Source organism: Natrix helvetica (assembly GCF_964273705.1).
Source record: "Natrix helvetica genome assembly, chromosome: 5".
NCBI lineage: Eukaryota > Metazoa > Chordata > Lepidosauria > Squamata > Natricidae > Natrix > Natrix helvetica.
Window position 1 is genome coordinate 35,697,322 of NC_138551.1, and position 25,835 is coordinate 35,723,156.

At 39.3% G+C, this 25,835-nt stretch overlaps 1 protein-coding gene across 1 annotated transcript in view; it reads right to left on the reverse strand.

The window, feature by feature from the left end:
* The window catches only part of NYAP2 (neuronal tyrosine-phosphorylated phosphoinositide-3-kinase adaptor 2), a gene marked incomplete at its 3' end in the record, with an annotated part of 158,684 nt that overhangs the window by 54,528 nt on the left and 78,321 nt on the right, over positions 1–25,835 (reverse strand). The window contains exon 2 of the mRNA XM_081956377.1: positions 15,848–16,149. Coding sequence (XP_081812503.1) covers positions 15,848–16,149 — 302 coding nt within the window. The remainder of the gene's footprint in view (positions 1–15,847; positions 16,150–25,835) is intronic.

Below are 25,835 nucleotides of genomic sequence, written 5' to 3' on the forward strand. Positions count from 1 at the left end.
CATTGCTTTATTGATGTTGCTTCTTCTCCAACATATCAGTAGTCTAGTCACTCACTGTTGCTTCACATAGCTCTGAAGCCAAGAATATAAGTGTGTGTGCATTACAGTAGGGCTTGTGATGTAACAAAAATCAAGACTGATACTTCCTTCCAAAGATGACATTCAATAATAAAATTGCAGAGTTGGAAGGACCTTGGAGGTCTTCTAGTCCAACCCCCTGCCCAGGAAGGAAATCCTATACCTTTCCAGACAAACGGCTATCGAACATCTTCTTAAAGACTTCAAGTGTTGTGGCATTCACAACTTCTGGAGCAAGCTGTTTCACTGATTAATTGTTCTAACTGTCAGGAAATTTCTCCTCAATTCTAAGTTGCTTCTCTCCTTGATTAGTTTCCACCCATTGCTTCTTGTTCCTCAGGTGCCTTGGAGAATAGTTTGACTCCCTCTTCTTTGTGGCAACCCCTGAGATATTGGAAGACTGCTATCATGTCTCCCCTAGTCCTTCTTTCTATTAAACTAGACATACCCAGTTCCTGCAACCGTTCTTCATATGTTTTAGTCTCCAGTCCCCTAATCATCTTTGTTGCTCTTCTCTGCACTCTTTCTAGAGTCTCCACATCTTTTCTACATTGTGGCGACCAAAACTGAATGCAGTATTCCAAGTGTGGCCTTACCAAGGTATTATAAAGTGGTATTAACACTTCACGTGATCTTGATCCTATCCCTCTGTTTATGTAGCTTAGAACTGTGTTGGCTTTTTTGGCAGCTGCTACACACTGCTGGCTCATATTTAAATGGTTGTCCACTAGGACTCCAATATCCCTCTCACAGTTACTACTACTGAGTAAGGTATCACCTATACTGTACCTGTGCATTTCATTTTTGTTGCCTAAATGTAGAATCTTACTCTTTTCACCATTGAATTTCATTTTATTAGATAGTGCCCAATGTTCAAGTTTGTCAAGATCCTTCTGTATCTTAAGCCTGTCTTCTGGAGTGTTGGCTATTCCTGCCAGCTTGGTATCATCTGAAAATTTGATGAGTTCCCCATTTATTCCCTCATCCAAATCATTGATGAAGATGTTGAAGAGTACTGGGCCTAAAACAGAGCCTTGGGGTACTCCACTGCATACTTCCCTCCATGTAGCTGCAGTTCCATTGAGGACTATAGGTTGAGTGTGGTTGGTCAGCCAGTTACAAATTCATCTGGTAGTGATGCTGTCCAACCCACATTCTTCTACTTTATCTAGTAGTAGGTTATGCTCTACCTTATCAAATGCCTTATCAAATACTGAAGTCCAAGTAAACTATACCGACGACATTCCTCTGGTCCACTAACTTTGTCACTTTGTCAAAGAATGCAATAAGATTAGTCTGGCATGATCTATTTTTGACAAACCCATGTTGGCTTTTGGCAATTATTTTGTTTATTTCTAGGTGTTCACTAATTCATTGCTTGATTATCTTTTCCAAAATCTTTCCTGGTATTGAAGTCAGGCTGATAGGTCTAAAGTTTCCTGGATCTATTTTTTCCCTTTTTTGAAGATGGGAACCACATCAGCTCTTTTCCAGTCCTCTGACAATTCCCTGGTTCTCCGATATCTCTGAAAGATATAGTTCAGTGGTTCTGAGATCTCATTTGCCAGTTCCTTCAGAACCCTGGGTGTAATCCATCCAGTCCTGGTGATTTGAACTCGTCTAGGGTAGACAGGTGCTCACTTACCATTTTCTTCCCTATTTCAATTTGTGTTCCTAATCTGATTTTTGTGGTGCTGTTTTTGATAGGATGGACTGTTTTATCCCTTTGTGTAAAGACAGATGCAAAAAATGAATTAAATAGTTCTGCTTTCTCCCTGTTGCTTGTCACCTTCTTGCCACTTTCTCCCAGCAATGGACCATGTTAGATACCAGAAACATTGGTAATGGTTTATACGAAGGTCCTCTGTTCAGGCAGGAACGGAGATTCAATTTGATTGGTCGAAGGGTCTGACAGCTCCCTATAAAAGGGCTGCTGTCAGATTGAACCTTCGCTGGATTGTACATAGTTGACTTGTGCTAATAAAGAGCTGTTTGTTACTCTGAAGCCTGAGTATGCCTTCATTCACTTGATTTAACACTGGCGATGAGGGTGGTATTGGAAGACAAAAAGAGCATGATGATCCAGCAAGTCAATCCAGCTCGGAGCACGGCGCGGCATCAAGCAGCCATCTTTGAGCAGCAAATTCAAATGAATGTGCTCAGGAACCAAGATGACAACGCACGCCCCACCGACTCCATACAACCCTGCCACTGAACACTGGGAATCCTACATGATGAGGTTCAATTGCTTCCTCGAAGCCAATGACCTCATGGGCCTTTCTAAAGGCCGGAAAAAGAATATGTTCCTGAGCTACTGCAGACCAGAGGTGTTCGAGACCACGAAGGATTTGTCTGAGCCAAAATCACTCCTATCAATCACTTGGTCAGTTCTGCAAAAGACACTGAGGGCACACTACATTCCCAGACCATCTAAATACATCCGGAGGCACGAATTCAACATCCGTAACCAAAAAGAAGGGGAATCCATCGACAAATACATTGCGGCACTCAGAAAGACTGCAGCGTACTGCAAGTTTAGAGATCTTGATGAACTACTACTTGACCGCATCATATGCGGTGTTAGGGACATTAGCCTGCAGAGGAGGTTATTAGCAAAGACTAATCTTACTCTCCAAATTGCCCTAGACGAAGCCAGGGTTACTGAGTCTTCAATTAAATCAATGGAAACCCTGCAGCGCCAAAATAGTCCAAAGACCACGCGGAAGAGCGCAGGCGTGCATCGCGAGGCCACAGAGCCTTAAGGCTCGGAGAGCGAAGATGACAGCTGCCGCATGTGCAATGATTGCACCAAGCAAGCACAGAAATTTGAACTGTGTTTCCCCCCTTGCACTGGCTGCAGAGGAAACCACCTCAGAACACATTGCCGTTTCCGTGATGCTATCTGTCAATGCTGCGAACGCAAGGGGCACATCGCCAAGATTTGCAGAAGTGATCACCCCACTACAATCTGGAAACCCAGAAGCACACCTAACCGCCAGCAGAGGCCCAACCAAGGGACATGGCAGCTGCCATCATGGCAAACAGAAGGCAACACCAGAGTCACCTACCACACCTCCATAGGCCAAGTCCGCAGAAAGCGGCCAAAAAAGCTGAAAGTCACAGTCCTCATTGAGAACTCTCCATGCAATATGGAGATTGACACGGGGTCATCCTTGACCATAATATCTTGGACAGCGCTCAAACAGGATATCCCTAGCCTTAAAAAACATCAGCTGTGGGTTCCAGACGTCTGCCTCCGTGACTACAAGAGGAACCAAGTCCCCATCATGGGCCAGGGGACCTTCCTGGTGAGGTTCAAGACCTTATGTGGCCAGCTGCCAGTGACGGTAGTCAACGGAGACCTTCAGAGCCTCCCGGGGTTTGACTGGTTCGAAGCCCTGGTCCTAGAAGTGACAGGAATCAATGCCATACGAGACAAAAGCACTGAGAAATTCCTTAAGGAGTTCGAGGATGTCTTCAGCACTGGTCTAGGTAAGTATGAGGGGACTCCAATATCTTTTAACTTGGACCCCAAATGTAGCCCCCATCAGGCTAAAACCCAGGAGAGTACCTTTCGGTCTCCGCCCTAAAATTGATTTGGAACTAGACAAATTGATTAGCCAGGGAATCCTAGAGTCGGTAGATCATGCATGTTGAGAGACCTGTACAGTGACACCTGTCAAGCCTGACCGGTCTGTCCGCATCTGTGCAGATTACAAGTGCATGATAAACAAAGCTTTGCAGCAAAGTGTTTATCCTGTACCCATTGTATAGCATTTACTACATTCATTAGGCCCCGGAAAAGTTTTTGCAAAATTAGATATGGTGCAGGCATACCAACAGTTACCTGTAGATGGTGCCATGGCGGAGGCCCAAACTATTGTGACGCACAGGGATGCATTCAAATGTACCCGCCTTCAATTTGTAGTTAGTATCGCCCCTGGACTGTTCCAAAGTGTCATGGAATGGCTTTTGCAGGGGATTCCAGGTCCCCTATTGTCCCCTATTTTGACTACATATTGGTATCGGCTGCAAATAAGGTGCAGTTATTTAAAAGATTGGGAACTGTTCTGGCCAGAATCAGAGACAAAGGCCTCTGCCTCAAAAAAGAAAAATGCCAAATTAACTTGCCAAGGGTTGAATTCCTAGGGTACCTCATCGACGGCTCTGGGATTCACCCGACCACCAAAAAATTAAAGCAATCCAGGATGCCCCTACACCTCGCAATCAGACCGAACTGTAGGCGTTCCTCGGGCTCCTTAACTTCTACAGTGTTTTTATCAAGCAGAAAGCCATAGTTGCTGAGCCTTTGCATCAGCTTCTCAGCAAACACACCAAGTGGTCCTGGGGCAGAGCTGAAGCAGCCGCATTTGCCACGGTGAAGAAACTGCTGTCAGCGGACACATTTTTGGTCCAATATAGCCAGATCCTGCCATTTTTAACATTGTCTGCTGCCGAGCGGAACTACAGCCAACTGGACCGTGAGGCTCTGGCTGCAGTTGCCAGCAGGAAATGGTTCCACCAGTACATCTACGGCCATGACTTTGAACTTATCATGGACCACAAACCATTGCTGGAATTGCTGGCTGGGGACCGGCCTACCTCTGCTTCTTTGTCGCCACGAATGACCAGATGGACAATTTTCCTCACAGCCTACAGTTATCGCCTCATCCATTGACCTGGTTCTACTTTGGGGCATGCTGATGCCTTGAGTCGATGCCCACTGCCTGAACTGCTTGCAGACCCCACCCCTGAGATGCCAGTGCTCCTCATTGACTGCCTTGAGGCGGGTCCTGTCTCGTCTTGTGATATCGCCCGCCACTCAGCAAAAGACTCTACATTCTGACAGGTTTTGAACTGGATGTGGAAGGAATGGCCCAAGGGCCTGTGGGTTCTGAATTTAAAATGTTTTACTGCAAACATGATGAACTGTCATTAATAAATGGTTGTTTACTGTGGGGGGACCAGGTCGTTGTTCCACCCAAACTGCACATTGCAGTATTAGAGGCCTTGCATGTAGGGCATCCTGGAATTGTCAGGATAAAATCTTTGGCCAGGAGTTACGTGTGATGGCCTAACATGGACAGGGAGATAGAAGAATGGGTGGCTACCTGCACACCATGCCAGGAGTCCAGACCAGCTCCCCCAGAGGCAGCCGCTAAGGAGTGGGAGTGACCTCAAGCCCCATGATCTAGGGTGCACATAGATTTTACTGGCCCTGTTCATGGCCAGACATTTATGGTAGTTGTGGACGCCTACTCAAAATGGCTAGAAGTAGTACTCATGACCTCTATCACAGCAGAAGCGGTCATCAAGGCACTACGGAGACTTTTCTCCACTCACGGCCTGCCCGGTGCTTTGGTCTTTTGCAATGGGCCCCAATTTACGGCCATGGAATTCGAGACCTATTTAGCAGCACAGAGAATCAGACATGCCCTGGTCACTCCATTCCATCTGGCTTCCAATGGTCAGGCAGAGAGAATGGTGAGATCTGCAAAAGAAGCCCTATCCAGGATGGGCCTGGCAGATTGGCAAACATGGGTTGATCAATTCCTCCTCATACAGCACACCACATCAAGTGCTACCACTGGTAGAAGCCCTTCCAAGATTCTAATGGGTCGCTGGCTAAGGTCCCACTTAAGGCCTCCAGATTCAACTGGCAAAATAAGAAACTTTAGCGTAGGGGATCACGTTTATGCCCACAATTACACTGGGGGAACTCTTTGGATTCCTGCCACAGTAATAGGCATCACCGGACCTTGCTCTTACCTTTTAGAGCTCTAGGATGGTCAGAATTGGAGACGGCACATTGACCAACTCGATAGCCGCATCTCCAACTCCAGTCTTAGGCAACCAGAGGTAACTCCTGCAAGAGTTAGCCAAAGCCCTACACAAAAGGAGCATGAATTCACTCCTTCCACAGATAACTCAGTCCCGAAGGCACTGGGGCACTTATCTGTAATTGTTGCAGGCCCGCAGCGAGTTCCGAGCAAACCAGCTCCAGAAACTCCAGCCGCGGCCTGTGAGAAGTTCCAGGAGCTTCCACCAGGTGAAGCTGTGGCGACAACAGGTCCATCCCACCTGACTGAAGAACACCCACCAATTGAACTGCGCAGGTCTGGGTGAGCCACAAGAAAGCCTGCCTACCTGCGTGACCACGTCACAAGTTGGTTGAGCCCATCTAAGAGGGGAGGGGTGTTAGATACCAGAAACATTGGTAATGGTTTACACCAAGGTCCTCTTTTCCGGCGGGAACAGCGTTTCAATCTGATTGGTCGAAGGGTCTGACAGCTCCGTATAAAAGGGCTGCTGTCAGACTAAACCTTCGCACGATTGTACATAGTTGACTTGTGCTAATAAAGAGCTGTTTGTTAGTCTGAAGTCTGTACCTTCATTCACTCGATTTAACAGACCAAATTGTTTCCTTAACCTTTTTCTTGTTTTTAACATGTTGGAAGAAGCTTTTTTTGTTATTTTTTACTTTTGTGGCAAGCCTTTCTTCATTGTGAACCTTAGCTTTCCTCACTTCATCTTTACAGGGTCAGGCTATTTGCTGACATTCTGCCTTAGTTATGTCCCCCTCTTTCCACTTTTTATGCTTAACTTTTTTGTCTTTCAATTTGTCAGAGAGTTCTTTATGCAGCCATGCTGGTTTCTTTTGGGAGCTGTTATTTTTTGTTATTTTGGGAGTTGTTATTTTTCTTCCTCATTGGTATTCTTGAGTTCCTTCTGCATAGTAGAAAGTAAGTATGGATTAAGACAAAGGATCAAAGAGAAAAAATTAAAATGTTATGGGATGGTAACATAGATTAAATTTAATTTTTTTTAAAAAATATTCTAGAGTTTGGCAGCTCCTAACTTCTAGTTGACTAGATTAACATAACTTCAGTGGAATACTTTGTCAGTGATTGTTTCTTTAAGCATACAGGATATCCATGCTTCTGGCATTAGTGATAATATTTATTAGCTTTGGTTCTGTCAGTTTATTTTTTTATTGCTTTTGGTTCTTCCAATTCACAGCGCCTTTTTCAAGGATTCTTACGTGGAATTGTATGTATTCAAGTTTTGGGTTCATTGCTAATGCTTCCAGTAATTCCTCTGTTTTTTCTTTGTCTATTGTTAAATTATTTCTTCTCTTTATAGTCCAAAGGAAGCTCAATTTTCTCCAGCACCACAATTCAAAAACTTTATTTTTATTTCATTCAACATGTCCAGTAGTCCAGCTTTAATAGCCGTATGTTACAAGTGTGGGAAATGGTATTGACGATATATACCTTTGTTGTTGTCAGTATGATGTCTCCAACTACATGATCTCTGTTTCTCATCCCTTTGGCTAGGAATTATTAGACGTGTGGTCTAAAACATCTGGAGGGCATCAAATAGCACAGTCATAATTTATCACACTATGTTCCATTAGTTCTCTACGCCTTGTTTTAAACTTCTCCTGAATTTCAATTTATCAATGGGTAGGAGAGGGAGGAGGGGTGATTATGCTTATAATCTACTGTATATCAGAGAATTTTCAGATCACACTATGTAATTGCATGTTTTACCACTGGAAAACATGGCAGTCATCTCTTCCTCAAAAGTCTGTTGAAAGGCTCCAATGACCCAGATACTGTAGATAGATGCACATAAAATGCCTTGATACAGAGAAACACTTACAAATGAACTTCATGTCCAAAATGAATTTCCCACATTTTGGCATGAGTATTAATTCACATATTTTTTTTCCTCCTCAGCACAGAATTTGGCAAGTTGCTAAGAGCCTTTCCTAGTTAAATAAATAAATATAATACAGTTCAGCCACATTTCTTCCATTTTTTTCAGTAACTCTGAATTTGAAAAGACCATTTCATTTTTTTTCTTTAATCCTGGGTTTGTAAATAGAATTAATACGGTCTAAAGTCACTGAGGGCAATATTCAAAGTTGTGAGAGTAGAGTTTTACTTGTATAACAGAACAAGCTTTTTACTGGTAGCTCCTCCATCTGCCTGTCCAGATTTATCCCAATAGGGTCTCTATACATTACAAACTAGATTTGAATGGGAAATTTATTTTGCTAACTCTCTGTTTCACTGGTAGGGGTAATAGAATTAGAAAATAATTTTATTGTTTATTTTGTACATGCATGCTGCTGTAACCAATCTATTTATGTTAGCATAAATAAACCCTGAAAGCCATGAAGAGAAACATATGCTACAGCCAATCCAGGTAGATAAATGGTTAAAAATATTAAGATTTATGGAGACAATCCACATTCTTAGGGACGCTTTTCCCATCAATAAATTTCAGAGTTATCCACCCATTCTTAAATCAGCAAAATGCTATGGTATGAAATTCTTGGGCCCTATTCAATCTCCATTGTCTCTCCATCTAGTCATCACCATTAAACTACATTTTTTGCAAAATAATGGGGGGGGGGGACAAGAAATGTGATGTGTTTGATACTGCTTTTCAATGGAAAGACAACTTTAATGCCAGTACAGGTAAGAATGATTTAAGCCTGATTCAGTCATGGATCAAGGACAAGATGAAGCCAGAACAAGCATGATGCTAGGATATATTTTTGAGTACTTATGAGAACATGGCCTTAGGACAATTACCAGAAAAAACAGTGGGGCCAGTAATATTCTAAAGCCAGAATATTTTTAAAAATTATGTTTGATGTGATGCCATCAGATGATGCTAATATTATTATTTTTAATCAATTGCACTTGCAATTGCTCCATATCCTAGCTAAACAAATACCAGTGGTAGTGTCCTGCTTAAGTTGAAAAGTATTTGCTATATTAACAAGTGACTGATTAAAAATAGATTCAGAGCTAGAAAAAGAGTAGCTACAGATTAAGGCTTTGGCTGCCATTTCTCCTTACCCTATCAATGTCTTCTTCTATGGAGATTATCCTATCAATATTTATTTGTACAAAGAAAGCAGACCCATTCAGCTGTTACTGAGTAAGAACGAGCAGCATGTGAATTCTTTTGTTAAGCCAGTGACACGAGCTCCTTGTAATCAGTTGTATATTACCTGCCTGTGGGCTCATCCACACACAGCTGCTTTGCCATGCTTTTTCCCCAATTTGAAACCAGGATGAAATTGTTGACAGAAATCCCAGTGTAGCCATAATGCACAACTGGGCCATGCTGTGGGGCTGAGCAATTCCACAAGAACCTAATAAGGATCGTTATTTATCATTTTCTCTGAATTAAATTTGAAAGTGCACTAATGGTGGAAAGAGTGGGAAAAGCCACTACCAATCATTGTACAGGACATATATCAGGATGGTGCTTGTAAAGTCTGAGCACTCTATCCAATTATTTTTTAAATTGCTCCCACAAGATCTCAGAGTCTATTGGATGGTAACGAAGACTTCATATTTCCTGGTTACAAGATACCTGAATTTGTGACAGATATAATTGTCACATCATCCCCCCCCCCCTTTTGGTGTGGTGAAAGTAATGTTCTAATATGGAATTCTTGAGAACCTCCACATAATTTCTCCTAAATGACCAATTAAGTGGTAAACCAACTGGCCACCAGGTGGCAGTAAAGAGGTAGAGGAGTTTTCCTTTCTCTCTGTTGCCATCTGATGGGTTTAAATTGTGTAACCATGAGGCAGACCCTTAATAAATGATGTTGAAGAATTTGGAGTTTAACCCAAAAATGCTGTTCAAAAGACAACTAGACTTTGTTTTGTTCTTTCCATGAAAACATTTTGCTTCTCATCCAAGGAGCTTCTTCAGCTAGAACTGGAGAAGCTTCTTGGATAAAAAGCAAAATGTTTTCAAAGAAATCCCTTACTCCACCATTCACCCAGTTACCACACAATAATATCAGAAATAGTTTTTGCATTGTCTATACCAGACAAAGAAAGTTTGTGCAAGAAGCTGATACCTAATTACCAGACTCTCAAAATACCCCCAATCCTAGTTTGCAGAATTGAAGAAAAACACCAGGTTACATAAATTACGAATACTTCTGGAAATTTTTTGATGTCAGCTATAATGAGAAAGATTTTGAGAAGTTAATTTCATACATAGATACAACACTCTTTTTAGACCTATTTAGATCAATTCCTTCATTGTATAATAAAAACAAATATAGCAGGTGTTGTGCCCACATAAGCGGCCTTACAGCTGCATACATCTCTCCAACATTGGATGCAAATCAGATGGATTGCATCCAATTATTATTATATATTTTTAAATGTGAGAGAAGGCAAAAATATAGGCTTTGTGGAAAATTGTGAATCAGAAAATGTAAATGCCTATGGTTTCGGTTAGCATATTAATCTCAATCTGCACAAATATTTGAGCCACATTATTTAATGGGACCAAATTAAATCTAAGCTATTTTATAAAGTTTGAACAATATAAACAAGACTAAACTTTGATATATCGAGAAAAAAATAATATTTATTGGCATGCTGGAAACAGTGTTGGGCAAAAGCAATAAAACATTATACAACACCCAGTCAAACTTTCTTAAAAAGAATTATTACATCCAGAAAGTAATTTTATTAATAGTACTATGCTTAATTCAGTTATAGTTAAATGGAAATGAAATGAAGTTGACTTGAACCTACAAGTACTAAGACCTGAAAATGTTTCAGATTGGAATTTTGTTTTTGTTTTTGTTTTATATAAAAGTGCTTTTCTTTTTCATATATATGTATATGGATTTTATTACACAACTATTTTGCAAGAGTTACCGCTAGCATTGGATGAATACTCTCACTTGCTTACATCTTTAAGAGAACACTAACTACTGGCCAAACTATATTCTTACTTAGAAATGAGAAATTGATATCTTAATATGAGGTGCAGAACACACAAATATTCCATCCTGCATAACTGAACAATAATCACACATTGAACAGAGGTGAGAAATTCAGAAAGTTTATTTTGATCTGCTTTTCAACACTGTTAAGTACAACTTCCTCATCAGGAATCACCAGGATATCTTCACTGCAAGTATTAGTAATTAGTTTCTAAGCAAAACATTATTCTTAAGTTGCTAACTGTATGTCATATATTTTAACACTGCACAGACAAGTCTTCACACAGAACCCACAAATTCCTTGAATATCAATGAGTATGTATATAGAACTTAAAGCATAGAAAAAGCTGATAATAAAAGAAGCGAAACATGTTCAGCCCAACCATAACTTTTAATCACAAATATGCATCTCTCCTATGTTGTGTTTATGTTAAATTAGGAATTTTAAAAAACCCAGGAATTTACAGTATGAAGTATAACACTGCAAATATTGCTTTTCTAAATAATGCAAAGACTTCCACTCGCTAAAGCCAAGCCAAATTATTTTTCAGAAAGTCTCTAGAATAACAAAAATGACACATAGTGGAACAAATGTAAGAAAAAATAATATATTCTAAATTGTGAAATGTTAACTTAGAAAAAAAACTTCAACTCTAAGGTATAATTTTATTTGATTTATTATGCCAGCCCCGAAAAATCACTTAATTTATAGGTAACTTTTGCTTTATCAACTTTATTGTGCCTTTATGTTGATACTGAATTGCCTTATTCTTGTTCTCTCATGATTCTCTTGTTTTAATATCTAAGCTTTTGCATAGAAATATAATATCTAAATTTATTTTTGTTTGGTTGTTTCTGCTCATTTCTACATCTACAGTTCATCATGTATTTATGGATTGGGTATTTCTTTCTTTTAGGTCATTGAAATATAGGGGTATTGAATAGCTATAAATGTATAGAAACTCTTACATGTTCTATCTGTTCCATAAAAGGGACCAGTGACGTGCAGTGACGTTTATGACTGGTGAGGCTGGTGACGTCATCAAACCACGTGGTTGCTCCGATCGCAGGGGCGCAGCCCAAACGGAGAAGTTTCTTCAGCTCCAGCCTCAATCAGCACAGCCGCGGTTCCCTTCATCTTGCCTCAGGAAGGAGGGGAATGGGAACATGTGTGCAGGGGAAGGGGATCGCGGCTCTGCTAATCTGAGGCTGTGCGCTGAGGAGCCTCCTGCACACGTGGTCCCATTCCCCTTGCAAGGATCCCGGGCTCGCCCGATGTAAAAAATGCCTAGGTACCGTGTTTCCCCGAAAATACAACCTGTCCCGTGCTCACTGACCTAGTGTTATCCTGAAAGCGCCAAGTTACAGGAGCCGGGGGTGGAGGGAGCGCTCACGTTGCTTGCCGCCTTCGGTATACCGCTAGGTTGGGGAGTGCCTGCTGCCGCTGCCCGCTGCCACCCCGCGCCGGCGCCGCCCGCTGCCGCCCCACCCCGCCCCGCCCCGCCCCGCCCCGCCCCGCCCCACCCCGCCCCACCACCGCTGCCCCGCTCCGCTCCGCGCATAACATCCAAACTCCAAAACTTCCAGCATCGGCCGCTCTAGGAGTGCTCTCTATGGTGGGCCGGCTGCCGGACAGAGAGTTTTCCGGACAGAGTCTTCCAGCAACCGGCCCACCATAGAGAGCACTCCTAGAGCGGCCGATGCTGAAAGTTTTGGAAGTTATGCGCGGAGCGGCGCGGGGCGGCAGCGGGCGGCGGCAGCAGGCACTCCCCAACCTAGCGGTATACCGAAGGCGGCAAGCAACGTGAGCGCTCCCCCCACCCCCGGCTCCTGTAACTTGGCGCTTTCAGGATAACGCTAGGTCAGTGAGTGCGGGACAGGTTGTATTTTCGGGGAAACATGGTACCTAGGCATTTTTTGCATCGGGCGAGCCCGGGATCCTTGCAAGGGGAATGGGACCACGTGTGCAGGAGGCTCCTCAGCGCACAGCCTCAGATTAGCAGAGCCGCGATCCCCTTCCCCTGCACACGTGGTCCCATTCCCCTCCTTCCTGAGGCAAGATGAAGGGGACCGCGGCTGCGCTGATTGAGGCTGGAGCTGAGGAGCCTCCTGCACACGTCCCATTCCCCTTGCAAGGATCCTGGGCTCGCCTGATGTAAAAAATGGCGAGATCGGCACACTTGGGGCTGCTGCTGAGATGTCCAGGGAGGCTAAACCAAGCCGCGCGCCTCTCCCAGCCACTTTCACGGCTTCCTGGAGTAATTCTTTTTTATTTTCATGATGAGAGTGGTGAGGATCCGCCTCCCCTGCCTCCACTGACTGCACGTCACTGAAAGGGACCCACAATACTGCTTTATTTATTTATTTATTCAACCATATATGTGTATGTGTGTGTGTTTGTGTTACAACCCCTGGTATGCCCAAATATGGGAGGGAGCTCACTCCTCCCTCTTTCTGTCCTTCGGCTCATCACAGAAAACCATGCAGGCAGAAACCCATATTTTTATTTTTTTAATGTTGCCTTTTTTTTACATATATATATATATATATATATATATATATATATATATATATATATATATATGTGTGTGTGTGTGTGTGTGTGTGTGTGTGTGTGTGTGTGTGTGTATGTGTGTATATGTGTGTATATGTGTGTGTGTGTATATATATATATATATGTGTGTGTGTGTGTGTGTGTGTGTGTGTGTGTGTGTGTGTGTTGCATTTGTGCTGATAAATAAATATAGGGAGACTAGTATAGATCTATTTCAACCTATTTAGCTGTCATCAGCTAGCCATACCCTTACTGGGAATCGAACCTGGGCTATATTACATATCAGGCAGTTGTATTAGCCACTAAGCCACAGACTCCCCTCCTTTGTAGTGTAGATATCAGTACCTTTAATTGCACCTGGAAAGAAACTGGAAGCCAGTGCAACTCCCGCTGTAGTGATGTATAATGAGCAAACCATGGGACATGAAAAACTGAATGCTGCCCCCACATTCTAGACCAGTTGTAATTTCCAGTTGCTCTTCAAGGTTAGCCCTGTGTAGATTGCACTAAAGTAATCCAAGCAGGATTTGCATTGTTATCCAACCCTATTATTTCTTTTTGAAGGGTTTGCATTGCCTTATTGATATCATATAATGAAGAAAGCATCACAAACAACTGTCTTGGCTAAATTATTTTTTCATAAAATAATCTTGCAGTGTCCAGTGTCCTTGGTCTCCAACAAACACTGGTTAGAGGGGCTAAGAAATGTTTCAATTTGGACACACCATGCATTAATTAAGCATGACACTCAGTTGGGTCCACAACTTACCTTATTGATTTTCTGCAATGAAAACAATCTTAATAATGACAGTATTAATACCCTGATGTTGGCTTTAAAATAATCCTTATATTACCGGGGAAGAAAGTGTATGTTCTATGATATAATAGGAAGCATTAACTGCTTGTTTTCTCTTTGGTTGAAGCCAATCTTTCCCCTTCTTTGAGTTTGGAATTCTTTTTAACTGCCCTTGTGGTCAGTACCTGGCATCCTTAGGTGAGAAGGGGGGAAGTACATCACATACATGATGACATCATAACACAGTTACCTACTTGTATTAGTCATTGAAATGCAGGTTGTCATACTTGTATTTGCTAGCTGGATCTCATGTGTCACTAAAGAAGTCAGTGGAGGGTGAGCTGCTACAAGGCTAACTTGAAAGCTTGATTTTTTTAAAAAAAATATTTGGCATTGAACTTATAATAAATTGATTTTTATCCTTGTCATATTGTTATTTTTAAAATAGGGGAGGTTGCATTTAAAGTAAAGGTTCCCTTCGCACATATGTGCTACTTGTTCCTGACTCTAGGGAGCAGTGCTCATCTCTGTTTCAAAGCCAAAGCGTTGTCCAAAGATGTTTCCACGGTCATGTGGCCATCATGACTAAACCCTGAAGGGGTACAGAACACTATTACCTTCCAACCAAAGGTGGTCATTATTTTTCTATTTGCATTTTTACATGCTTTTGAACTGCTAGGTTGGCAGAAGCTGAGACAAGTAACAGAAGCTCACTCCATTACATGGTGCTAGGGATTCGAACCTCCAAACTGTCAACCTTTCTGATTGACAAGTTCAATGTCTTAGCTGCTGGTTAGTTCGGAGATGAACAAGAATGACAAATGCTCACATTTTAGTGATAGCACTCTTACTATTTTATACCAAACCATCCATAAATCAATTCTGTTTTTCAGAAGTGAAAAAAATGCAACCAAACTTGCAGTTTTTTTTAATCAGACCTCTTATTCCATGCTACCTCTTCTTTCCTTTAGTCTTTTCTCCTTTTCCACAAATTCACCTTTCCTTTTCACCTATTATTCTTATTTAATCTTTTTCCAGCACCCAAATAAATCCAACATTTTGCATGATAGCATATGTTCATATTCACCTTTGGTAGCCTGTTCTTATTACTTTTTCACTGTTGAATTTTAAATGATAAACTCCCTTACAGCTAAAAGGGATAAGTTTTGTTTAGAAAACTCTGCCAAACAAATGTATCTTGGTATGACATTTACCTTTAAAACTAGCATATTAGCAGCTGCATTAACATCAACAATAAGAAAAAATCATATCTATAAAAACCTCTCAATAATTTCTAAATTTCTGAATTCAGCTTTCTTCTGCTAAATGTATGCATACTGGGTAAATGAAACTCGTTTAAATTATACAACCAACATTATTCTTGGCACTGCTGTATTTTTCAGGAATTGCCCTTCCCATCCTTCAAAGTGGCAGGTGGTGGGCACAAGGGGAAAGAAGAGGGAACATATTAGTCCCATAAATGGGTTTTTTTTTTAAAAAAAATACTTTTGGATCCCATCTACATTACTGAATCATCAAATAGCAAACATTTTATGATATGATGAGTATACATCAGTAAGTGAATCGCATATCACATTTCCCCCCCAGGAATAAAAAATAGGAGTTCAGTATTTACCTTCAGTCCTGTCCGGCAACTTTATACTCTTACTTGTTGTTCCAGCATTTACAGTTTCAGAGGATGTGCTTAGTTTGGTACTGGGGTCTCGTTTGGGTTTTGGTGGTGGTTGCTTCCGGGAACAGCTACTGCTATCGTCATCAGTGCCTCCAACAGAATGAAGTGATTGGGATCTTACGGTAAAACCACTTGAACAAGGGTGAGGCAGTCTGTCCTGAGGTGCAGGCATTGTCATAAATCCCATACGAAAATGTTTGCCTATGTAGCTTCCCTCGTTTGCTTTCCCCACTTCACCACCTAAGCTGTAAAAAAATCAAAAGCATACAGATAGATATTTTACCAATTAATCAATGAACTTTAGCATGGTTATTGGCCAATTCAAAGAAGACATATTCTGGGGGGGGGGGGAAGCAAATAAATGTCATAATAAAGCTAAGTAATTATGATACGAAGTTGATGTGGTCAAAGTCCATATTTTATAAATGGTAAAACAAAACAGCCGCTAAGGGACTATTGTTAAATTAACTAGATTTCATGATGCTTAAAGTAGGTAGTTTAAAATTGTTCATACTTGTTCTAATATTTAGGAAAAGCATTGCTTCACTATAACATAAACTTGCACACCTCTTATTCATGCAAACAACTTCATGTAAACAATGAACAACAGCTAGTACTTTGTTTAAAAACCGTTCCGAATGGTTATTAATTTCACTTAATATGATTTGGATTCAAAGGATGAAAATTACAATTGCAAGTGGAATGTGAGATCACTTATATTAGGCATGAATTATCTTTTCAGGAATCTGTAGTTTTCATTGCTTCCTTCATTTTAGATAAATTTCCAAATCCTGTCATGTACGAATTCCTTCCATTTTGGTTTTGTCCTGATCAAGAAAGTGGGCAGGTAGACTACAGAGTGATGGAAAAATATGTATTTTTTTTTAAAAAAAAATTCCCCACTATTTGACAACAATCAAGGAAGCTCAAAAACACCATGTTCAAACATTTTAAGAAAGAGAACGAAGTTTATAAAATGCAAAACTTTTTTAGGGGTTTCCCCCTCAGAAAAGTAGAGAACAAATTTCAACGTATTACCATCTTAAAAATAGCAATTGGGGCCACTAAGTGATGTAGTCATTATGTGAGTTTTGGCCGACTTTACAACTCTTTTTGTCGTCCTCATTAAGTGGCTTCCTCCCTTTATTTTTCTTGATGGAAGCTGACTCACAAGGTCACAAATGGTGATCATATGTTTCCTAGATGCTTCAACTATCATATATACACTATATTGCCAAAAGTACTCGCTCACCTGCCTTTACTCGCATATGAACTTATATTGGCTCCCAATAGATGTTCAGGTGCAATTCAAGTTTCCTGGTTATTGCCTTTAAAGCTTTAGATACCAAAGAACTGAGCTACTTGCAGGACCACCTGCTCCCCTCAACCTCTGCCTGCCCCATGCATTCCCATATGGATATGCTGCATGCTCCAGATCTCTGCTGACTGATGTCTAATGGATGTTGTTACAAATTCTCTACCCAATACTATATCAATACAGAGCAGATAAATGAAAATCAGTCTGATAAAATCCAGACTATAATTAGCACAAAGAATAATGAAAAAAGTTATTAATTTGGAGAAGTCACGTTATAACTGATATGCATCTGTAGGATAATAAAAATGAATGAAGCATGGAGTAGACTAAGGAAATATCTAGCCACATTATGGGCACTAATGCAGTGTCAGTGACTCAACAATGAATCCAAAGGGGGAAAAATACTAACAGCAATTCAGTCGGGAAGACATAATCACAGGTTAAATACTGTAAGTTCATATGTGAGTAAAGGCAGGTGAGCGAATACTTTTGGCAATATAGTGTACATGCCTGTTTGAATTTGAGTCACAATCACAATCCTAAATGCAAGAACCAGTCATAAGTTTTAAGCATGTTGAACAAATGGTTGTAATCCTTATAATCAAGGTAGTCCTTCATTACCTATAATTAAATACTCATAGCTGAATATTTAAGATAAGTATCATTGCTGTTAAATAAGCAGGAGATTCAGAGGGCTTTGGGAATGGCACTTACATCCTCCAGTATTCCAATATTGATTAATTTAGTTTTTTTTAATGTTGTATTTTTAAAAATAGTTTAGGATTTGAGCAACACTTGACATACATTTTCACTGCAGTAGGTTACTGCCCAGTCCCAGAGCAAAAGGCCTACACAAAATAGTTACAACCCTGTTATTCTTCCATTTCTTAAAATGCTGGAATTCTGCCAGTCTCTGCTTGGTATAAAATGGAAAGATTAACCTCACACTTCTTTCAAACAACTCGTCAATTGGATTATTCTTTTTAAACTAGAAAAATTTAAGCCGAGGAAGCATGGATGCAGCACCTGTCACATCAAATAATCTCTCGCACACAGACACACGTGGTTCTTCTGCATATTTGTATCGGAAAGCTCTGCATTTTTACCTAGGATTAGGCCATTTATTTGATTTAGCCCCCCACCCACATTTTTTAATTTTTTTAAAGGCGATGTTTAAGTAGGCATTTTTCAAAAGCTGTTCTAGAGTGGCCATGAACCGAATGATAAACTGCCACAGTTCTTTGTGACGTCCCTTTAGATGCTATGATTGGCAAGATTTTAAAAATATTGAAGACTGCCTCCCCCATACTCAGTAACATGTGAATAGACACCTTAAACTCAAATTGGCTTATTTGAGTAGGCCCATAATAGATTTTTCCTGTAATTTTAAAGCAAAAAACCAGTATCTTAATGATAATAGGACTAAACAATGAAATGAAATGTAACTGAATAGAGAACAAAAACCAATGATATTTTTTTAAAAAATTCTTATTAAGCAACACCTCAGTGGTGGAAGTAATGCCCACAATTTGTGGAGTGGGTGGGTGGGATCTGATTATGATTGTGCAGGATACTAATAAATATAATTGTATAAAATATTCCCTAAATACTATTTTCATATCTTCAAATGAAGTGTGCTTAAAACCTTAGTAACCAACTTCTTTTCTGCTTTTTGTTGTATCTTTTACTTTGTATCTTTGCATTCCACTGAGAATCAACTTGCTGAAATGTTAGTAAATTCTATAAAGATAGTATAATATAGCCATGCAAACAAATTGGCATGTTTTCACTGATTTCTAAATCATATGGCAATTAGTTTCAGTTCCTCATGAACGTTAATGCTAAAAGAACCAAAAATTGGATGTTATAATGAAACATCCTTTTGTTTCACCTTTAAAACATATAAAGGTAAAGGTACCTATGTCTAATCATGTCTACCTCTAGGGCATGGTGCTTATCCCCATTTCTTGGCCGAAGGAGCCAATGCTGTCTGATGACCATTTCTGTGATCATGTGACCAGCATGGCTATCTGCCAAAGGTGCTGTTATCTTCCCACCAAAGTGTACCTATTAATCTACTTGCATTTGCATGCTTTTGAACTGTTAGGTCAGCAGGGGCTGGGGCAAGAATGGAATGGAAGCTCATCCCATTGCGTGATGCTTGAGTCTCGAACCCAGGCTGTCAGCTTTCCAACAGACAAGCTCAGCATCTTTAACCACTGAGCCACCACATCCCCTCTTGAAACATATATTCTTCATACCAAGATCCCATCTCACAGAGTTTTCTTATCAGAACAATCCTATTTGGCACTTTATTTAGTAATTTATCACTTTGATCTAGGATCAAAAATGCAATACATTAAAAAAATTATCTTTCTCCTCTTTCAATAGTACAGGAATACTGCAGTACCAACTCTAGGAGGTAGCTTGTGTTGAGTTGGAGAGATACTATCTGGGCCCATAACCACCCAGGAAGCTTCATCATCAACCAGACTTTAACCTGGACTCCTCAATCCAACAAAACACTGGAAACCTATACACTGAATGAGTATAAGAATAAATCTGAATGAGTCCATATCAATCAATAGAACAAGTAAAAATACTTAGATTAATGCTACACACACCATATAGAAGCTTATATAGTTGCATATTCTGACAACTGTTTTTTCCCCACAAGTTTCCATTTAGAAATTTGTGAAAACTACTGTTGGTTTTTTTTAGTTGACCATAAATGAAACCGCTACAGCTTTTATCTTATTTCTACACATTTTCATTGTGGCCAGAAATCATCATTAAGGGTCAAATATATATATGAAATTTCCTGGTTTTTTTATATTGTTGATTTTGTCTTGAACATTGATGTAAGGAGAATTAGTTGATCAGAGGTCCGCCTGCTCTTCCCCTTTTGTAGCATAAGAAACTATGCAAGGTTAAAATGTGTTTTTCTGCAGTAGAAAATGAGGCCAGATAATATAAATGGTTGTGTAGATGATCTCATTCTGTTACTTTTGACAGAACAAGGTCTGTGATCTTCACTATTCAAAAGATAAGCTCTTGCTTATTTCAAAATTCTATTACAGGAATTTCAGCATTCTGAAAATGCTGCACAGCTTATTAATATATATAGAAATATAAGTCCAGAATATTCCCTTAAGAGCTTTCCATTCAGACTTGGTCAGCTTCAAATTGTATAAGTTGCAATAAAGAACTGTCTGAAATCCAATACAGAATAACACATTTTGAAAAGAAGTGTACTAAAATGCAAAAATAAGAATATGTATTTCAGATAGTTCATTGTCTAGTAATCCTATTGATGAATATTTGCATTTTTGATCATGGTGAGAATAGTTATTGTGGAAAATAATCTTTATAAGTTTCAAGCTTTGGGACTTTGGCTATCCTAGATACTTAACCAGCATGCCTTTGGGTTTGGGCTGGATTGAGGTTAAAAAATCTATATGGAGATTTTTCCCATGAAAAAAGAACCTTACAATACCATATCACAAATCCAAATTTTATCAAAGATTAATTTATGTATTAATGGATACAGAGAACCTCCACGGCCCCGACCAAGGAATTTCAACAAAGGTTCAAGACATTTTTTAAATAATATATCTTGAGTTACATATGCATTTTCTCACTTTGGAAAAAGAATATAAGCAACTTCTCCTCCAAACTAATTAGCACATTCAGATATTAGGCAGCACAGGATACAATCCATTAGGAACATTTTCCTGTGTGAACCCCACTGACAGCTGTACAAAAATATGGAAATTCGTAGTAGATTGTGCTTGATGTTTTCCAATTCAATTATTTAAATCTAATGACATTTCTTTCTTTCGTTGACAAATTATCTGAGAATTAAGGACTCAAGCTTCTTTGAAATCTCTCTTTCCATTAACAATATATATAAAATATTATACTGAGCATATATTTTATATGTGTATATACTTATGCGAACATAACTTTTTTTACTTAGTGTCAGAAAAGTTCTTTCAGGATTAGCATAAATTGGAGCTGTAAATTGGAATGTGTCTAAAAATTGAAGCTGCACTATTTTTAATCCAGTCAAGACAAGATTCTTTAGTCCATGAAGAATCCCATTAATGGGAGGAGAAAAATAAGAAGGCTTACATCCCAACAGCTGCACATAAGCTACTCTTGAAAAAAATATACTGTATAACTATATTACAAACTGATCTTTTTTTTCAATCTTGTGCACAGCTGTGTGCAGATTAGTACATATGCATAAAACACATCTTTTTAAAATGCAAAGTATTTTGAGTTTATTTAGATTTTTTTTTTCTGAATAAGGCTCTTGATTCATGGTGTGGCTGTTGGTTTTCTGTGTTATCGGTACTATTCCTTTCCCAATGAAAATGTTTGCATGGCAGAGTACATCTTTACTCCCAGTCTTATTTTTAAAACAGATTCATGAAGAGCCCTGGACCTCCTACATTTAAGCCATATAACCATATATTTCAACCAATAAAGAGTTAAGCACCTGCCCATAGAGTGCCAAATAAAATGGAATTATATTTCATTCCATTGCAGAATGGCATCTATACGTCTAGGATGGAATCTAGTTCTCATTTATTTCATTGCCAATTTTCATTGGCTAATTTAAAAAAAAAACATTAGCAGGAGATTTGATCTGGTAGCATTTAGAAGAAAAACTATCAAGAAATCTCCAGATTATGGTCTGATAATAAAAAACAAGTTGCACACAGGGCAGTGGCAAACCATTTCCATACTATTACTTCAAAAATACTATGAATATAATTATCAAGATGTCACATGCAAATGAAAGGAGACTTTGAAATTTTCTTTAGTTTATCAACCAGTTATTACATCTCAGCTAAAGAAAAGTATTGAGATTTTTGTAGTGATACTATGGAGTAATGCAGAGATTTTTAAGGAAATTGTAACAATAAGATTATTAACAATAATCTTACAATTACAATAACAATAAGGAATATGATGGCTCAGTGGCTAGGATGCCGAGCTTGTCAATCAGAAAGGTCGGCAGTTTGGCAGTTCAAATCCCTAGCGCCACCTAACAGAGTGAGTTCACGTCACTTGTCCCAGCGTCTGCCAACCTAGCAGTTTGAAAGCATGTAGAAATGAAAGTAGAAAAAATAAGAACCACCTTTGGTGGAAAGATAACAGCATTCCGTATACCTTCAGTGTTTAGTCATGCCGGCCACAAGACCAAAGAGAATGTCTTCAGAAAGTGCTGGATCTTTGGCTTTGAAATGGAGATGAGCACTGCCTCCTAGAGTCAGGAATGTTTAGCACATACGTACAAGGGGAACCTTTACCTTTAACAATAAGATACAATGAAAAGTAGAAGTTCTTCCTTGTAGCCTCAGTTTGGAATAGGAAAAACTCCAAACATGAATGTGACAAAGTTCCTATACAAAAAGTAGACTCCATTCTACTGCCCAGCTCTGCAGAACTCTCCTGTGCTAGTATGAGGTTTTGGCTGACTTTTTGACAACACCAAGATGCCAAAAGTTGCCAATGAAAAGTTTTTTCACTAGGAAAATTTCTGCATGATCTCTTTGGTGCTGTCAAGGTTGCCTGATTTAGGGGGGAAATGTTACAAAAAACTATCAAACCAAAAGCAAAACATTGAAAGCTCCACGTTCAATGAAACGTCTAAGCCTGGGATGGCAAACCTATGGCACGCGTGCCACAGGTGGCACGCGGAGCCATTTGTCAGGCCATGTGAGGTGCTGCCCTGTCAGTGGGCCAGCACACATGCCCACACTGGCCAGCTGAGTTCAGGCTTTTTTAAAGCCATTTTTCGCCCTCCCCAGGCTACAGAGACTTTATAGGAGCCTGGGAGAGTGAAAAAAGCATGCAAAAATGGGGGGGGGTGGTGTCATGCCTGCAGTGCGCGCATGTGCACTGGGGGGTGTCATGCATTGCATCATGGGTGCGGCACTCCCACACATGACCTCCCTGTGCTCCCCTCACTTATGGCTCACGAGCCAAAAAAGATTCGCCATCGCTGCTCTAAGCCTTGAGTGGGTCATTATCTGTGATCCTCTGTTGCAAATAAAATGAATTTTCAGCCTGAAAAACTCATAATCATGGATCTCCAAGCTCATGTAGAATAACTGCACAGTCTGAGACATTATCTATAGGGCCACATAATGCTTGCCTCAAAGTGCTACAATGGTCTTGGTTGGCTGATGAAGGGATTTTTTCTCCCATATCTTAAAATTAATTTTCAAATAAAATTGATCTTCCTGGCTGCCAAGGAGCATCTTTTCTCAATTTGGTTAGAAAATATTTATCATGGTTCAGTGAACCAGAACTTTTGTGAACCTTTTTCATTTATCACGTAGGTATCTTTGCCGCTGTGCTTAATTTCCACCCCTCTTATTGAATGTTGTTTAAGGGCTGTCACTGCATGTTCCTGACCCAACATCAAAAGGGCATTAAACTAAAAAAAACCCCACATTTTCCTTTCTTATTTCTGAAACAAAATAAGTTGATTTGACAATGCTCACTCTTGAAGAAATTCTTATACCCAATGAATAACAGCAACAGTTTATCAGTTTACCAGCGCTAACATACATTGTCGCAATATTCCTTAATATCTAGCCTGCCCGCTTTTTTACTATATCAATCCAGATTCTGAAAACTAATCATGCAATATAAAGGTCATGTACTGTATTGCTCATTCTTACATAATTGCAAGCACCAGAAAATAACTTGTAAAACTGAGTGAGAAAACTCTAATATTAGTCACCTACTCTTGTCCTCTGTGCATGTGAATCTAAAGACACATGACTTTAATATGATAAAATTACTCCATCCAATATTGCAGATTAGTATTGACAGCTTTCAGACTTGTTTTTCATCCATGCCTAAAAGGCTGCAGGGTCTCGCTCACTAACATTCAAATTTTCCTTTGAAATATGTGCTGGAGTTATATTTATAGAACATCTTTATTCATAACAAAATCACAGCTAGTGCTATAGTGGAATATTTAATCCTTTATGCCTAACTTTAATACTGGTGAGTTTATTTCTTGATAGAAGGGACTTTCAATTGGGACTGTCACATGAATAGTTAAAATAAGATCTCTGTTATTCTCTCTGTTTGTGTGTATATAACGGCATTTATTTTATACCATCATACTATTCTGTTCTGGATAGGCAACATGATACAGAATACAGGCAATGAATAAGACATAATAAAACAAAGATGCTAAAAATAAGTTATAAGAATAATTAAGCAAAATAGTTACATCTGATTTGCATCACCCTTATTCACCATTTTTCCATATTTTTTATTCTTTATGTTTCTTTCTACCATATCAACATACCATTCATATGTGATCTTTATTTCTTAAAATTTTCACTTTTTTGTATTCAATTCCACAATTTGTCTCAACCCATCCACTCTTTTTCCATATATCTATTCTACAGTTCAATCTTAATTCATTCTGGGAATTTTTTCAAAGTAGTCATTCACTTTCCAATTAATATATATTGATTCACTCATTTACTCTTCCTACTGCCTCTATTTCCAATATAGTGGTCCTACTGCTTCCACTTTGGATATTTTTTTTAAAATCATCTTAAATATTTTAATGTAAAATTTAAAGTATATAATGTACAGAAAGATACTGTATACACAACACAGATGCCCAAGCTATTGTTTCTGACACACTAAATAATTGCTTATGTACTTATCACATCTCTTATATTGCATTTTATATAGTGAAGTTCAATAGGCAATACAGAATCAAAATACAGTAAGAATTTCTAATAAAATATTCCCTCAACTAAATTGGTTACTTTATATTATGCATTATATGACCATATTGTAAGATTTTCCTTCCCCACTTCTTTTTGAAGAAGGGGACAAGATATTACATTCACATTATTTGAGTATACAAACATGCCTGTTTTTGTAAAAACGAATTATTTTGTGGCATTTTGAAAAATACATCCAAATCAGTTTGCCCATGTCTTGTTTTGTTTTGTCAATATAGATTTTTAATATAGATTTTTTCTTTGACATGCATGGATTTCCTTTCATAGTCAGTAAATAAAGTTTTTACTTCTGGACACAAGTTGTTCCACTGATTAATTGTTCTAACTGTCAGGAAAATTCTCATTAGCTCTAAGTTGCTTCTCTCCTTGACCAGTTTCCACCCATTGCTTCTTGTCCTACCCTCAGGTGCTTTGGAGAATAGCTTGATTCCCTCTTCTTTGTGGCAGCCCCTGAGATATTGGAACACTGCTATCATGTCTCCCCTGGTCCTTCTTTTCATTAAACTAGATATTACCCAGTTCCTACAACTGTTCTTCATATGTTTTAGCATCCAGTCCCCTAATCTAACGTAGAACGCTAGTGTTCAAAGTGGTGAAAAATGTATGTGTTACAACTAACTATATGCTGTTGAGCTACTGCTTTGCTGTTATAAACACTATAAAACATATATTACATTAGAGGTGCATAGTCCTATGATATTTTTCAAACTTGTTAAGATTTTTATGCAGGGGTTCCCTATGTCTTGAAAATTAATTTAAAGGTTTCACCTGAATAAAAAGTTGTGAAAGTCTGGTTTGGATTATATATGTGTGAATG